This window comes from Prinia subflava, chromosome 5 (assembly GCF_021018805.1).
Source record: "Prinia subflava isolate CZ2003 ecotype Zambia chromosome 5, Cam_Psub_1.2, whole genome shotgun sequence".
In the NCBI taxonomy this organism is placed as follows: Eukaryota; Metazoa; Chordata; class Aves; order Passeriformes; family Cisticolidae; genus Prinia; species Prinia subflava.
Genome location: NC_086251.1, coordinates 34,474,164 through 34,491,962, shown reverse-complemented (window position 1 = coordinate 34,491,962; position 17,799 = coordinate 34,474,164). Strand labels below are relative to the sequence as shown.

At 36.1% G+C, this 17,799-nt stretch overlaps 1 protein-coding gene across 5 annotated transcripts in view; it reads left to right on the top strand.

The window, feature by feature from the left end:
- STXBP6 (syntaxin binding protein 6) overlaps window positions 1-17,799 on the top strand; it is a 104,105-nt gene that overhangs the window by 55,119 nt on the left and 31,187 nt on the right. The window contains exon 1 of one of the 5 annotated variants that reach the window (XM_063398839.1): window positions 4,031-4,115. The exons of 3 other annotated variants lie outside the window; for them this stretch is intronic. In XM_063398839.1, the coding sequence (XP_063254909.1) occupies window positions 4,046-4,115 (70 nt within the window). In that variant the 5' untranslated portion in view covers window positions 4,031-4,045. Of the gene's footprint in view, window positions 1-4,030; window positions 4,116-6,833; window positions 6,949-17,799 lie in introns of those variants that run through there. One more of the 5 variants, XM_063398841.1, reaches the window with a different exon arrangement.

The following is a 17,799-nucleotide window of genomic DNA, read 5'->3' as shown; positions in this document are numbered from 1 at the left end:
AAATCTAAGAATTCTTGTCTAACTTTTCAGGTTTGTTCTTTGACACTGATGTGGCTGCAATTTGTATAGAATTTAGTTTTATCTTACTGAATAGTGAGTACGAAAAGATAAGTTACAAGAACCCTCAAATCATAATGTAGTTGATTGTAGGATTGCCTTTCCACAAGGTGTGGTACTTCCTTGTTACCCTAAATGTTGGCTAATGCTTAGTTTCATTTTTAAAGCAAGTGGAAGCAGGATCTTTAGGAAGTACAGATGTCTGGAAGTGTTGGAAACAACTGATGCAGTACTGTGCAAGGTGTGCTGAGTACAGTGTGCAGCCTGCATCGTAAGGGTGCAGCTCTGTAACTCTCTCCAGCCACATCTTTTTAAGCATGGAATCATCAATCACAGGTGAGTGCAGCTCAAAACCTCTGGGGTACATGTTCATAGATTTGATACTTTAGCTTTTGGTAGTCAATGTGTTGAAATGGAATCTGGATTAAGGGACTAACCAGTGTAAATCATTCACTGGAAATGATGATGGCTGCAAAACATCAAAATGGGATTAGGCAAGCCATCAAGATACTATTTCTGGATATTTCAAATGCCATGAGGATCTGCAGGAGTTTCTTCACCAGTATAATACAATATGAAAAGAGTGAACAGTAGAAGTAGTAGCAGTAATAAATGAGCTTGCATTCCTTTGGGTGTTGACAGTAATGAGTTGAGCAAGCAAACTGAGGCATATAGAAAAAGGTTAATGTACTAAGCTGATGTTTATCAGTAGATGCAAACCAGGTACTGGTAAGGCTTAGAATCTAGACGGGGTCATAATATTTGAGGAGGAAAAGGTGTTTCTTATGGACATCTCTAAAGAATTTGGTGTGCTTTGAAACAAAATGCAGGGTGATGTCACATGTTAGCCCTTTTCATATGTGCACCTTTGGGATCGTTTTGTTGCTCTGAAGTGCAGAGAATGTTCCCAAATGACTGTGTTGTCTTCCCCATCTTTTGGATTGTACCAGTAAATGCTTGCTATTTGATTGATAATTGATTACACTTGTGTAATCTGCAAAACTTCAGTCTATGGCTTAGCATTGTCACAATGCAGTAATAAAATTTAATGGGTTTCTGCTTATGCATTGCTGGGGTTTTTTTAATTCTACAGGGTCATTCATATGATAATCAGCCTTGGCTGTGTCTTGTTTGTATTACATATTCTGTAGGATCTCTGTGGGTAGCATTTGTGTAACCTTTCAAGATGCAGCTGCTGCTTATGTTATTGAATCCTTTTCATTATGTATTCATTACAGAAGGACAAATAAAAATAGGTTTAATAACAATTGCAAGAGAAATCTACTGCAGTCTGGAATATTAAAGATGCAATTTGTATACTCTTGTGCTTCATTTTGTGTTCAGTTCTAAATTTCATAATAATTAATACACCAAGAATCCACTATGAATTTGCTGTATAGTTTCTTAAATTAAATTTAAGGCTGGCCTTGGAAAGAAAGAATTAGTAAAGTCTGGGATTCCTATTAAGCTAATTGATTAGTATACTATATTGATAAAGGAAAGCCCTAAAAATATTAATCAGAGAGCAACAATAGTACGTACAGTATAAGATTCTGATTTGAAAATAATGTATTAAAAAATCTAATTATCCTTAATACTTAGGACATAAGGATTTCTTGCTTGTTCATGGAAAATCTTAAAAATGGAAGAGCTACTCCTCCTGCAAAACACTGCCTTATAATACTGTATATTTTATAATGTCTCAAGATACAGCCCCTTCTGAGACCTGTTCAACACAGAAGTTGGTCTGAACTATGTATGTGGAAGGGCAAGGAATTGCAGGAACTTGAAGTAGATGTTGAGATGGCTGATTTTTCTCAAACATCTACAAGCAGGGATGCAGAAAAACTCAGCCAAGTCTCAGTATGTTTCTACTCCAGGTACTTGAACTAGCTAATGTTATTCCAGGCCATGGGCTTTTGAATCCATATTTATTTGCTTCATTGAGAGAAGTACATGCAACTCTGATAGCTCTATCTTTCTCAGTGAAGTAGCACTTGAGTGAGATTTTTGTAGTATTGAGGAGGACTCCAGGCATTCTTAAACAGAATTCTTGCGTTTATACATGGAATTTCTAGACAAATACATATGATAGCACACACATTGGTGTTTCTCAGGATCCTGGTATGTAGCTGAAACTCCTAGTCTCACCACTGCAACAGATTCTGTGGGGAAACCTGCAAATGTTAAAAGTTAAAATCTTACGCGTAGGAAAAACTTTGAGGTAGAAAAAAGGAAGGATGTGTCTGAGGAAACCTGAACACAGGGCAGGTCTTTTGCTTACATTTGTTTTATTTTCAGCTTTCTGGCAATTGACTTGGTTTATGAAGAAAATCCTGAAATACTAGCCTTGTTTGATAATGTTAAAAAAATTGATCTGCAATGGATCACAGATACTTAAGTAGAATTTTTTAGAAGTATACTCATGTATTGTGTGTTAGGATTTGGGTATCCCGAGAAGCCATGGATGCCCCATTCCTGGAAGTGTTCAAGACCAGGTTGAATGGGACTTTGGGCAACCTGATCTAGCCTGCCCATAGCAGAGGGAGATGGAACTAGATGATGTTACAATCCAAACCATTCTAAAATTCTGTGAACTAAATATGAATGTATTTGTGTTTTAATTTGATTTTCCAGATTAGAGTGCTTTATCTTCTTACCCTGATTTGTAATTAAATGCATCTGGTGGACCCCTTTAGGCATATGTGAAAGACAGGATCTTTAGCAGCTTCATAAAGCCACGTGTTTGCATTCCTATCTCTACAGCAATATCAGCAATATCTCTAGCAATAATCCAGACAACTTGCCTCAGCATTAATATGAGTACATTGGGTGAATTTAGTAATATATCCAGTGGTGCTTAGTGTATTGGTAGTTATAAGATTTTAATTATCTGTTTCATGCTGTCTTTTTTTTGTAACGGTTGCAACTAATTGGCAGTGCTGCCATGGGAAAGTGTACTTAGTGCTCTATTGTCAGTGGTTTTGTTAAGGAGAGAAGTGTCTGGCTAATCTAACAGTAAAATAGGTTAAATGTAAAACATGAACAAAATTCATGTGTATTTTAATGGTATCACGTTGTGCTACGTTGTTTGGTGAATTAGAAGGTGGATGGAGTCCCAAGGCAAGAAGAGTTATTCTGCAATTGCATATATAAAAATGAAGGAATTGAGTTACTTGATGAGAGCTTCATATTTAACTGTTTGCTGAAAGATTTAGACCCCTTCTTTTAATCTCGTATATTAAGCTGTCATAATTTGAGATAAAGTCATTTGGTAGAATATTTAAATTAATTAAATGTCAGAAGATAGAGTTCAAGTCATATATAGTATCTTAAAAAGTATTATAGGAAACACAGGTCGAGAAACTGTTTTAAACTGGTATGGTCTGTTTTCTTTATGAAAGTGACTTACTGTGGTATAACTTTTGACAACTTCCTAGCTTCTCACTCAAGCTGCTAAGTATTGGTTGTTTTTACTTTTTCTCTCTTGAAACAGTTTTAAGCAAGTACTAAATAACAGGTAGGCCACAGCTTGAACCAGAACGTACAAGACATTAGGTTAGAAGAAAGTCTGTCCACCAAATTGATGTTTAACTCATATTTAGTCAGCTCTCACCCAGCCTAGTGGGGACTGACATAGTCCAAGTCATAAAAGATAAAAAATTATCTCAAAAATGTACTGGGGAATTTGTCAGAATGAAAAAATAAACAGAACAAAGCAGAAAGAAAAACCACACCAAGTAAAAACAAGAAATACAGGTCTGAAAGGAATCTGCAAAGCAAGTCCTTCAGTATGTCTTTTATTTCTTTGGTGGCTCTTTGAGCAGTTGCCATTCTCTCCCTCTCCGATGGCACTGCAGTTTGTGCAGTTGTATTACTGACCCAGGTCAGGAACTGATTCAACTGAGAAATATTTTTTCTTTTCCTGTGTTCTTTTTCATCCTGCTCACTCTGCAGTCTAGTTCAGCCTGTGACTGAAAGCCATGGCATGGGACAGAGTGAAAGCCAAGGCAGTGGGAGGAGGCACCTGACAGCAGTACCTGATTTATGCCAAAGAGGTACCAAACTTCTGACCATGACCTCTGCTGCCTCTGCACCGTCACTCTTGTTTGGTGCTGGTACAAATCCTGAACGAATTGATTCCATTCATGTGGCCAAAGCTATATTTGAATTTATAGAGATCAAAACAAGTTATCCATTTATTAAAAGTAAATAAAAATATTGTGTGTTAATAATCAAAATAAGAACAAAATTCACAAGGCTGATGTACTGTGCAAGTGTTTTCCTAAGTACCAAGTAGTGGTGTTACCTTACTGCTTACTTCAAATGTGCTCCCCCCTTATACTAAAATAATAATTTCCATAGGTACCCCTTAATGAATCAGTTATATATACTAGGATATACACTCAGAGGAAGCTGGGTGACATGACAGTCCATTACATGAAGGATGCATTCACAAGCAGCACAGTATTCTCAGCAACAGAATTAACAGCTCACAACCTCAATAAATGTTCTGGTTCAGTCACCTAAGCCTCACAGATGGCTAGCCCATTGTAAAGAGGATGTCTGACTTAAAGCATGTATTTCTGCCTGGTTTATGTGAAATATGTGATTTATTTCCTCAAATTATTGTACTTTGCCAATGAACGAAGATTTACTAAGTATCAACATTGTTGATAGTCTTAAATCTCTGTTTTTATATGCATTGCAGTTAATTAACATAATATGCCATGTAATGCAAAACTAGATGTATAATATATACTTATCTTTCTAAAGGGAAATGTTGAATCTGATTGGCAGTATTAGGTGAGTTGGGAAGAACATATGGAATTCTTTTTCTTGTCACATTCTAATCCTTGTGGGTATCTTATGGTGGAATATCAGTAAAGGACTGCTTCTTTCTAAAGCAGAAGTATTACATCAGCTAGCACCCTTTTTCATGGAAGTAGGATGCTAATGGGTGTGTTCCAATGGGTGAAAAGATGCATGAGTGACCTTTCTGCAAGGTCTTTTTAAAATGAAATTAATAACTTATGTCTAGATAATTTGACCAACACAGAAGTATGGAAATGCTTCTGCCTCTTTTTTAGATCCTTTCCTAAATGCCTGGTACGTAGGGGTGTTGTAGCTGTGAAACATCACTTGGCTGATGATGCATTTCAGCTCTCCCTAAGAAAAATTGATGTGGTTTAATTATTTGCTTTAAAGTAATCTGATCCTGATTGTAGTCTTATACTTTTGCTAGTCATATTCAGTACCTGTTAATCAGAGAATGTTCCAGCTAGCTTGGCACATAAAATACAGCTGAGGCAGACGTACCTTTAAAATATAATTAGAACCTAGAGACCTTACTATTCCCATGGTATTGTCCAACAACCCTTGAGCATTTGTAAGCTATTGAGATGTTTCTTTTAAAAGTCTGTTCATCATTACTGTATTTCTTGTGCATCATGCTGCTGAGTTTGACTACAGAGAGCAAGACATTAAGACGAAAACCTTCAAATGGGATAAGGCTGCTCTGCTTGCTTCCCGTGTAATTTTAGTCCTTATATGCTTTTCGTCCAAATGCCTTTGCTTTCTTTCCATGAAGTAGTTTCTATAGCTATATTCTGGATCGTATTCAACTTCTTCTGTATTTGCAATTATACCACATTCAGTAAATCTCTGAAAAGGCTAAATTGACTTCTAAAGAGCCTTTTGAAGGCCTCATTACCATTATTTTTTGTACTGACATGCTAATAGGGACACACCCCTGCACTTCTAACAGTGCCAAATTATTAAGTACTTGAATACCTGTCCCTGTAGCATCTAGATTTTCTAGGGTAGTGCTCATTTCTTTTAGTATCAAGTAGCATATTCTGTATAGCTGTGATAGATTCAGTCTGTGGAAACCAAGAACTGGGATGCAGATGTGTTAAACCAGCTGATGCTGCAATGTACTGCTTGTACATAGCTGTGTCTAACAGACAAAACCTTTTTTAGATTCATAGGTAATCTTGTGGATTTAAGATTTTAGTTCATATAAGAGAAAACCATTTCAGTTTTCTCAATCTTGGGGGGACAGAAGGTTTCAGCGAGCATCTCTTGCTGATGCCACGGGGGATTTTGCAGCAAGCGTTGTGAACAGCTCTTGCAGTAGTTAGGCAAATCAAGTGATAGCACTAATTACTGTGTCTCGATGGTTTTCAGGTATTCTCATGTCCCATTTGCTGTTTCATGAGCAGAGACTTAGCTGAATTTTGAAAGACAAGTTGTTGCTTCTTGAAAAGCTGGTGACAGAAAAAGTGCCAAGTAAGGAAAAACTCAAATAGGAATGGCGTAATGATTTCAGTATGTAATTTTAATTAAATTTTTTGAGTTTGCAAATGATCATGTGAAAAGATTGAATGGGGAATTAAAACCCTTAAGGTCAGGGGTCCTATTCTTGATCTTTTATTTATGTATTTCATGGTGAAGCACTATAACTTTGGTTTTAGTAAAGCATCTTACGTAGCAGCAGAATGCTGTTCTGAGTGAATGTAAGCTGAAACGGCTGTATTTGGAATGGGTCACTAACTGGGAATAACTACCAGATGGAAAAGGTAGTGGAAATTAATATTTGTGAAACAATGTAAAGTTTCTCACTAGGAGATTTAGCCTGTAGGGTGGGCTGTGGGTTTTTTCCTCCCTTCCCCACCCTTCCTTTTTAAGGTGTTATGTCCAACTGCTACTATTAATGTATACTTAGGTAAGTAAGCTATTGAATACTGTTAATTTTTTAAAACCTGTGTTTCTAGGAAATTTCTCTTAAATTTCACTCCCGAGCAACTTACATGACATGATAGCTTTATTGCTACAGTCTTGGGATTTGGAAATATCCAGCTGATTTTCCAACCTTCGCTGGGAAACAAGGTCAGACCTGCAGAAATTATGATAGCTGTTGACAATATGCTCTTATTGTAAATTCTTCAAAGCTGTGAAAGCAAGTCTTTAAGTGTGAAGCAAACCCTGTGTGTTTTTTTAAATACACAGATTTTTGCATTTTTGTTTTAAGCATTTTTAAAATTTCAATTCTGTTTCCAATTTATAATTCTAATCTGAAATTGATTTATTCAGTAAGGTTCTAGTATGCAAAAGAAAGCAAAATAAAGGTTTGTTGAATAGGTTTTTTTTTGCAGGGACTAATTTGTAATATATATATGTATATATATATTTTTTTTTAATTGCTCCTACAGAAAAATAGTTAATGCTTTTCCCCCTCTCTAACAGAAGTTCTCTAGCAACCATTCCATTTAATTTTTTAGTTTCTAAGGAATTCATAAATACTATGAGTTTTCTAGAAGGAAAACATCTGGAAGTGCACTGTATTTTCTTGGTGGGTAGAGGACAGAGAAAATGGCTATAAAGGCACTACATTTGGCTTGCTTTGAGTTACCTGTGTCTCCTTAAGATGTGTACTTATGTGAAAGAAACAAAACATTGAAGTGATTCACTGTTTAGAGCTTATTTGTACAAAAAATTGATTCCTAGCATTGAGAGAGCCAACCACAAAATATAAATGTTAATAATAAAACAGATCTTAATGCAATGTAGTGAGTTCTTCCAGGCTGAACAAATCAAGGCAGTTATTTATTAGTGAAGCAGGACACAGTTTGACACTGCATGGATGAAATTGTCCTTGGTTTATACAAACAAAAAATACTAGCCTTAAGCCATGTGTATAAGACAGTGGCCTGGAGCTGTTTTCTCCTGAAACACTGGGCAGAGACATGAAGCTCTGATCCAGTTATCTCCTGATGTCTGAGCCTGGCTGGCTGGGAAATGGTGCGGAAGAGAACCATTAGGAGAAAATAGATTGTGACAAAGCTCCTTGTCTGTTCTCTTTTTATCTTGACTTAAGAAGACTGTCATGCTGTTGTCGCAGTGCTCTGATAGGAAAGGGCAGTGTTACAAGTCTGAGCTGTGCAGACAGTAGTGGTGTGTAATACAAATGTGTGGCTCCAAGCATTGAGAAACAGTGATAGATGGGCTGCAGTCCTGCATCTTCCAGCCCCACTTCCTGAAACTGTAAAGTAAATAACCTTTGATTTGCAGTGAGACTTTCACTTGCTCATACCAGTATTCTTTAGACTTTTACAGTGTTCTTTTCACTGCTCAGCATTTTCCTTTAGCCCTGTTTAGTCCATCTTTGTCAGACAATTATTTAATCTTCTCTCCATTTTATATTTCTTCCCTTTGTAGTATTGGATAATATATTTTGTTGAAATGGTCAATGATACCTTTTAAAATTGATGATAGCACAGTCTTTACAAACTTTTTTATTAATTTATTTGGTTTAGTATTTCTGGTTTTGCTTCTAAGCTTGAACTTTTTAAGTGGAGCTTTATGGATGTGTTGCTGTGGTACCAATAATGCCTTGTTCATTAAAGATTCAGCAGTACAGCTAGCTTCCAGGCTAGAATAGTCACTCTTGAAAAGTTGTCTCTGCATGAGAAAAAGGTATTATACAAGAATATTGGTTAAAAGGGTTGTTTTCTTACGTAGATGGGAGTGGTCTTAGAGTTGCATGAAGAAAAGAGACCTCTTATTATGGCTGTACAGTCCTTTAATCATGGCAAAAGGAGGAGAGGAGCAGAGGGCAAAGGAAGCACAGATAATTCAGTGTTAAATTCTCTCTATTGACAATGATTGTAAAAGGGTGTTATACTTAAAATATAGACAAGGATGTGTTTCAAGACAAAATACACATTTTTTCTAATTTTAAGGAATAATTTCAAAAGTATATATCCTGGGCAAATTGAAAAAAAAAATCAAACTCATCGAAATCGAGATGTTTTGGGTAAGGGGCAGAGGAGAACAGTCTAAAACTTGTTTACTAGAAATAGCCATTCTTTGGCTTTTACATAAGTCACTATTTTCTAAAGTTAGTCCTGGTTCAACTCTTCAAGTGGCATTTAGGCAATAAAAATGAGAAATAGATTGCTTATAATGCTTACATTTATTTACTAACTGTCCTGTTACACTGTTCTCCGGGACTTATTTTTTTTATAAATTTGAGGATTCTTAATAAATCTTAACTTCCACTGGAAACTTCTAACGACACTGAAGTTACTCTTCTTGCTTTGGCTGAACTTAGTTGTTCTTTTGCTTCTTAAACTTATAACAGCTGATCATAAGTCCTCAGCAGAGACAGTCCTAGAAGGATTGGTATTAATTGCATCAGTTGGTGAGTGAATATAAATGCCATGTGTGTAAATTAGGGTTGGACTGGGACTTATACCTCTTGGCAGCCTGTCGACCAGCTGGACAGATGGCATAATAAATCAGTCTGTGGAGAGGTGTCTCTCTTCAGTAAATGGTAAAGTTCTCAGTAAAATAGAGTATCTTTAGTTAAGTCAGTTTTGGTTTTAATATATTGATAGTAATACACCAGAAACTTGCAATTTCACGGTATTTAATTTTTTTAAATCTGAGTCAACACTGTTATATTTTTTCTGTGGAATTATTAAAGCGTTATTCACTAAAATGAATATTTTTGAGGGATCAATTTTGTAATGTAAATCACTGGACTAAGTTGTTGAAGCTTAACCTAATTGACAAAACCTGCAATTTTAAAGAAAAGTTATTTTCTTCAGGAAATTTTGACCCGTTTTTGTTGGTCAGCTCTCATCCTATGATTTTTGAATGTTAAGTTAAAAAGTAGCTAGGTGTGTAGTTGATCTATAAGTATCCCTTTTTCTTTCTTAATGCTTTTAAGCTCAGAAGTCAGTACATGTAAGTTACATTCTGAATGTTACAACTTTAGTTCTTAGTTCATTGTTTGATCACATGGAAAATGTAATTTCAAAGGATGTTAGGCAGTAAACTTTTTCTTACATTGACTTAACTTCTGTATCATTAAATGATTTACCAGGAAATTACTAATCTGCAATGAAAATACATAGCATTACTAATAGGAGGTGAAGAAAGTAGTGTCAATTTACTTTAGGATGGTGTCATTGGAAAGTCTTTTTTTAGACGGTTGGAAGAATATAAAAATCTGGGGCAGTAATTAACTTCATACATTTGTACACTTGCTCTAGTATAAAGACGACAGCAAAGAGGCATAGAATGTGCTAAAATCTCTTAAGTATCTTCTAAAATACATCCTTAATTCATGTAGAATAAGAAGAAATAGTTCATGAAATACCTTAGGAGAAGTGCTTTGATGTAACTTCTGATCAGTGTTCAGAATTTACTTTCTGAATTGCCAAAGCTGAATATGAGTGCATGTGTTGCAGTGACACTGATTTGCTTTGCAAATGTATTACTCAGCACACAGTTACATTTTTTTGTCTGCAGCTATTAATAATTTAAGTAATGCAACTACATTTTCATTAAAATTTTTATAATCAAATTTTATGTTGGACTTTCTTATTTTGGAAAGGCCAGTTATTGTCTTTTGAGGAGAACATGCCTGGCTGCTGGTCTCATGTAAAGGTTTTATACATTCAAGGCTTTTGGCAAGCTTTGAAAGAATTTCATTTCACAAAGAATAAAAGCTTAAGGAAAACCTGTGGAGGTGTTGTTGCCACTACTGTAGCTCAAGTTAAAGCCATTCTGTTGGTATCTTAAACAGCAAATTTTAATGTAGTTCCAAACCCTTGAAAAGCACATTGATACATTTAAACTAAGCAATTTACTGTCAAGATGACAGATTTTCTTCTTTGCTGCACCATTTGTCTGGTTTTAGCAATGAGTATTTATGGATGACTCAAACAGGTTAATTACAGGACAGCCTTCATGGACTAGGCAGCAGACAAGCCAACAATCACAGATTGTTGGCTGTAACTATACAGTGGGAAGAAGCTATTAGCAGCAAATTTACAAGCTATGAGGCTTAGTATAATAGATTATAATAATATTGTTAATTAGAGGACAGAAAAATCAAGCAACTCTACTGTACATAACATCAGAAGAGACAGAGGAGCTTTTCTTTCAGAAAAGGAATTTTCTTTATTATAGGTATATAAAGCAGAGAATAAGAAAAATACTCCCAAGAAGTCATAACCAACTGGCAAAACCCCCTGTTTACAAAGGCAATTGCAAATACAAAAATGCATGTAAATTGCATAGTAATAAATTTCATACTAGAAAAATAGCAATTTTTTTGTATATGTTAAAAATCCAATTGTTAGTCCTGGTGTTTGAAGATTCATCTGTTTCTTTATATAAGTTTAATTTAGAATGGAGGAAAGAAAAAAAATGTATAGTCTAGTAGAAATACTGTGATTTTTTTTCTGTACTTCCCTACCTTAAAGTGCTTTCAGTTTTTTACAGAGAGATCAGCACAGTAAAAATGACTGACATAAATATTAAGAATATAGAATTTGATCAGAAGAAAATGCTCTTACCAAGTAAGAGGCAGTTAAATTGAATAACAGAATTATTTCTGAGTAGTATGTAATTTCTATGTATTTTTATAGTCCATTCAAGCTCTCACTATAAGCTTATGGAAAAATTACTTAAATTGAAAATTGAAATTGAAATACTTATTATGGAAAAATTACTTAAATCGAAAACTGCAAATCAAATTTAATTTGCAAATCTGCTCAGTGCTAGGCCCTTAAACACTATGTTTGGCCTTACAGAATTAGTCTGATTTTAAGTGTTAGACCCTGAACTTTCAATAATTAAGTAATGTTAAAGTAAAATATTGGTGAGGGTAAGAATTATGTATTGTGTAAAACTGACACTAAAAGAATATCTACAGCTCACTGTTTTACATTCCAGCAGTAAATTGATGCTCATAAAGGAATTTATGAATACCCAAGTAGATCTAATATCACTCATTTACATGGGAATAGAGTCATAATGCAGTGTAGTACAGCTTTCACTATCCTTGCAGACACATGGGGTTATTTGTGTAGAAGATGTGGACTGTGAGGTGAGGGGAAGAGCTGAGAGGACCACGGGGCTCAGAGGTGTGGTTCTGTGTCTACTCAATGATTCAGTGTCTGAATGGGATGGCTGCTGCTGGCATGGTGGGCGTGGAAGATGATCCTAGGGCCAGTCCTAGTTCGTGTCCTTTTCCATCACTAGGATAACAGAATGTGCTGTGTCCCTCAGGTTTGCAGGTGATACCAAATTGGAGGGGAGGGAGGTGGGACTTTTAATAGGGTGGCTCTAGATCTGGGAATGGGGCAACAGGAAAGATCTTCCTGGTGTTTGGCCAAGACAAGTGTGAAATCCTGCACCTGGGCTGGAATAATCCACTGCTTGGGGTGGAAGGCTGGCTGTCAAGTCTGGAGAGGAGAGAAAAAAAATCACCATAGGAAAGTGAAGTTCTTCATTTGGTTTACTGTCTTTTGTAATTAAGCAACCTCACTGAATGATAATGTTTGCCCCACTGTGAGCAGGGGTTTGACTAGGTGACCTTGAGAGGTCAGATTCAGTTCTGTGATTCTGAGTTGTATAAATGAGCAGGCAGCTATGAAAGAACTCTGGCTTATTTTGGCAAAGTAATTCCAGTCTGTCATGAAATCAGGAATGTTTTGGTAATCTGAGTGCTGTGTACAGGCTTCTTTAACGTTTCATGATGTAATTGGTACAAGCAGCAAAAATGTTTCTGCAGAAAGAGCAGAATATTAGATTCAGATTAAATCTCTGTCAACAAGCTGGGTGCTTTCTAAGACTATCACATACACCAATGGACATTTTTTTCCTGAAGATTGAGTTTGGATAGCTCTGTTGGTTCTGAATTGACTTTGCTTTGAATAAGTACCATACGTAAGAACTAGGATGCTGTTAAGTGTGAGACATCTAGTGAGAGATGAAAGGTTCTATCAAAAAAAAACAAAAACCAAACCTAACTTGGTTTTATGCTTGCTCCTGATAAATATTGCCAGAAGTATTTCTGCTCAATCATAAATTAGTTGGATATCTTCTCCAAAATTTAGCAATGTAGCATGGCAAGATGGAACAATATTATACTGTGAGAGAAATTGCATTTGATTATAACTTTCCAGAGTAATTTTCCTTGTGAGGAAATTCCACAGCCAAGTCTTACTTACTGAAGTTGGTATTTGAACATTACTTTGCTTTTCAGTGGTGGATGGTACATGTTAATTCCGGAGCTATTGAATGGATATGGTTTTATTTGGTGTGTTTCTGTATCCTGCTGTAAAATGGGAGCACCTGATGTGTTCTGCTTTAGGTTAAGTGTGGCAACAGATGTATGAAGGTGAACACAAATTACCCATTTTCTCATGATTCAGGCAGCAAGTATGCTGACCCTTCTCAACAGGTTATGGTAGGTACAAGAAGTAGCCTTTTTTAGGGTCTTCTATTTTAAACAAACCAGAATAATTATTTTCATCTGGTCTTGTTTGAACCTTCTAGTATCTGACTGGAAGAAATAAAATGCATTTTCCATACCAAGTGTGTTTCCAGAGTTTCTGGTAAAATAAGTAGCATGGTATATGTTTTCCACTCTCTTACCTCCAATGCACTGCAAAGGTCTGAAAAAAGTCAGTCACAAGATGATAAAATGTCATGAGACAAAAAAGCTGCAACATCGGATTTCATTTTTCAGGTTGTGCATGTCTTTAGATCTGCTTGTGTTTAGAGTTCATAAATTCAAATAAATAGTTTTAGAAAACCTGCCGGTATTTTTTGTGAGTTTTTTCACATTTTAACAGTCTTGCCAGGTACCAAATTTGCCTTATCCTGTGGTGTTCTGCATCTCAGTTTGTACTACAGGAAAGCTGACAATCATTTAGGAAGGTTGAGTACAGGGAGACGTAATGAGCAGTTCATCCACTGTAAAATACATCCCTCTCGTTGCATTTTGCAATAAATACTTAGTGACAAGAGTAGGAACAAACCTTCAAGGTGTTACAGTGCTGCTTGTAGTATCAGTTCTCTCTATGTTCAGATTGTTGGCAGTTTTTCAGCATTTCTTCATATCCAGACTTACTGTTTTTAGGGCCTTTTCCTTTTAATTTTACCCCTCCCCTCTTTAAAGTGATTGTACTATATTTCTCCTAGTTGGGAGAATTATCTGTCCTTCAGATGATGATATGGTTTAGGGCTTGTTTGCACTATTTTAACACTGTCTTTTTCTTCTCCTAATAGATGGAAGAGCTTTTTTTAAATTTGACTGCAGTACTACTGATGTTCTCTGTGGAGCTGCCCACTAAGACAGCAGCAGCTCCATCCATTATAGATCTTGTACCAACGTGCACAGCATGGCTGGAGGCTAGGGGGGCATGTCTGGGGCCTCAACTTCAAACTGCTGAGTGTCCTAGAAAGTGAAACTGCTTCAAATATTTGAGGCTATAGATTTTTCTGATCCCAACTTTCTATATGTTTCATACCTGTTCCTTGGGCATTTTTCTCTCCTTTCATAGTCTTTAAAATCGTCGCATTGATCTGCTTCAGAATATCTTTAGTCTTAACCTTTCAAATGTAGGAGAAATCCGGATCTGAGGAACAACACTTCTTTTTTCCTTCCACCTGTTTTTAATTTGGCTATAAATATAAATGTATTACTAATACACAAAATCTGCAAAAGAAATTAATTGGTTTTTCCCCTTTCAAGGGCTGTTATTAGTGTACTCTGTCTAGGAACACTATGGATACTGCTTTAAAAGAAGTATTCTTCCCTCGGTGTAAGTTTCCTTTACCTTATCCTTTGTGTACTGTCAAGTCATTTATACTTTACTGGCTGTTTTCTGGTAGGAGATTGGTCCAATCCAGTCAGGCAAAACACACACTTTCAAATAATTCCTACTTATTTACAAGGGCAGATGAAATCCTATTGTTCATGTACTTCAAAACAAAAAGACAAGCCGTAGTGCTTTTAACAGACATGGGTTTATTTCTGGCTTCGTGGCAGTTTTTTGTTTTGGATTGGGTTTTTTTGATAATTGGTACTTGGTAGAGCGAAATTGGAATGTACATCTGTAGTAGTAGCTTCTATTGTTCCATTTGCAAATGATGGACAAAATTAGTTCAGTTTACACACACTTGTTAAATAACATTTCACTATTGACTGGGAAGCCAAAATGAAACTTTAAAATGTTTCCAAAGTGAAATTTGTTTTCTCTTTTGGCTTCATATTGCATTTCAGCTGTACCCTTAGTACCTCCCCACTGCCATGTTTCTGGGGTGTTTATTGGTTTGGGAATGTGTGTATGTGTGTGTTTCAATTTCTTCATAGCCTTAAGTGGATGAAGTCTGACAAATGTTTTTAGTTTCTTGTATTGAAATTTAGATGTTTTCATACGCCATGTGTTTGTGAAGGGTTCTCTAGAATTCTCTCCATCAGTCTGAGTTGTAAGTGTATGGAATAATTTGCCCACTGCTGTTCTGACTTAGTCTAGTGTATGGCAAAAACTGGGGATTTTGTCTTGAATGGCTATTATAGTCCTTTCTTGCATCTGCTTATTTGAAGTATTTTTTTAGTAAGCGGTCTCATCTGCTGTATTTTGGGTCATTGATTCAGTGCAAAATCAAAAAAAAACCCTACAGTTTTCTAAGTAACTTTAAAAGCTCCAGTAAACCCTCTACAGTGTTACAACAGAATTCCCTTAGAATTTAGGATCTTGGAAGTCAGTGGCTAGTTTGTTTCAGAACCTGAAGCCTCTCAAGTTGTCTAAGCAAGCTTAGAAATGGAGCACCATTTGTTAAATACCATGCTCTTTGTATGAGTTACTGAGTAACAAATTCAGGCTTTAATTTTCCAGAGCCTCTTCCTGCCTCTCAGGACACTTGCTGTGAAGTTCAAACATTGTTTTCAGGCTGGTGAGGTAATTCCTAGTGTACTCACTGCTGCAGATGCACATCTGTTAACTTGTACGGGAATTACGCCAAATTCCTCTTAAGTTCACAAGTACTTTTGTGGTATTGATTTTAATTGGTTCCTCACAGTTTCAGGTGCTGAAGTGACCAGAATGTGATAAAAAGACAACCCACACACATATTCACTATGGTCTGTATCCTGAGCCTTGGTTTCTAAGCTAAATTGAAGTGAGATTTTCTGCAGTGTGCATAAATGCTTACTAAGTGTTTTAAAGTATCCTCTTCAGCAAAGTCTGTGTAGGATGCTGCCTTACTTCTAAGCAAAAGAGAGCAAAAGAGATTGAAGGTATAAATGATCCAGACATATAGAGTGAAGTGAAATTCTCAATCGTCAAATATCTCCAATAAGGAGATGAAGTTCTGTCATACCAGGACAAGGTGAACTACTAATATAAAATGCTCCAGGTCAGGATCAGCAGGAGCTCTGTTCTAATTGAGAGGTCCCTGATGAAGATTTTGATGTCTGGGTGGCGAGAAATTCATCACTCTTCTGTGGGACATGGCTGGAATATCTATTAACTTTCCCTGCAGTAACCCTGCTTTGGTAGATCTATCTGAGCTCCGTCCTGTCATCTCAACTAGGTTTTAACTAAAAACATACACACAGTGAATCTGCTGGTTTTGACTAGAGGTATCTTGAGTCCTTAAATGCAGCTGACTGTGCGCAGGAAAAAGGAGGTGGGAAAAGTTTAAAACTTGGCTGCTTTGCAATATAAAGTAGTAAAAGGCAATTCAAACAAAACCTGGAAGTTCAGTCATCATTTTGGAAGTGAAAATGTGTTTAATAAGGTTCCTTTCCAGATATTTGCAGTTAAGCAGAAGCTTTCTCTCTGGTGACAAAATGAAGTCTGCCATTCTTGCCATTGTTGCCTACATTTGTATATATAACTGCCACTACGAAAAGAAGTTACCTTGATATCAGTACTTAAACTATATTGCTGTAGTATTTGAAGAATAATTTAAGCAAGTTATTAATTTAAAACTGAAAAATTACTGCATTTATAGCTTTAAAATTTTGATAGAAATGAAAAAGGAGTCTTCTGTAATGGATATGGATGGGAGCTTCAACTGTTTGAATAGTCATAAAACCTGGTTTTAAGGACAAATATTTACATTGTTCTGTGAAAAGTGAATATCACTAGGGGAAATGAAAGGCAAGGCATACTGCCCCTAAGCAGCAGTTTTTTGTTAATACAGTCATGTTGGAAAGCAAACAGGCTCTCACTTCAGCCTTGTAACACTTGATGGTGTCATACGCATGAACAAAAAAAATGTATTTTTTCATTGCAACTCAAAGCAATATATATATATATATATAAAAAATTTAAAGTCACCAGAACACTCTTTTGTCTAGCCCTTTATCTTGGGAAGATACAGCACATGTCTTAACCTGAATTTCCAGGTTAACTAATTTTTTTAATATTTGATTTTTTTCTTTTACTATTCAACAAATAAAGGTAACTTGCATGTAGAAAGAAAATTTATTACATAAAACTACATTTAGAACAATGTATGAGTATACATTAATTAAGAGAGGCATTTCATACATTTTTATCCTGAAGCGTGAGGCTGGCAACTTGCTATGGGCAGTGATGCAGTAGAGCTGATTTAAGCAGACAGATGATGCATATTGTTATCTGAACTATTGGGAAGGGCTGTGGGAAAACCAGTATGTGTTTAGACTTAGGAGTAGTTTGCCTCTTTGGTATCTGAAAGCTTCTCTTTTTTCCAATTTGATGTCAAAACATTGTGCTGTGCCTAAAGAAACAGAAGGAATTAATGTTTGGTTACACTGCTATGTATTTAGGGCCACTTACATCCTCATGTCCTATTTGGCAAGTGGAGAAGGTGGGATTTTGCTGCTTGGCCCTGCTTTCAGCTCCTTACATCCCAGATGGTGAGAAAGCAGCACTGTCAAAT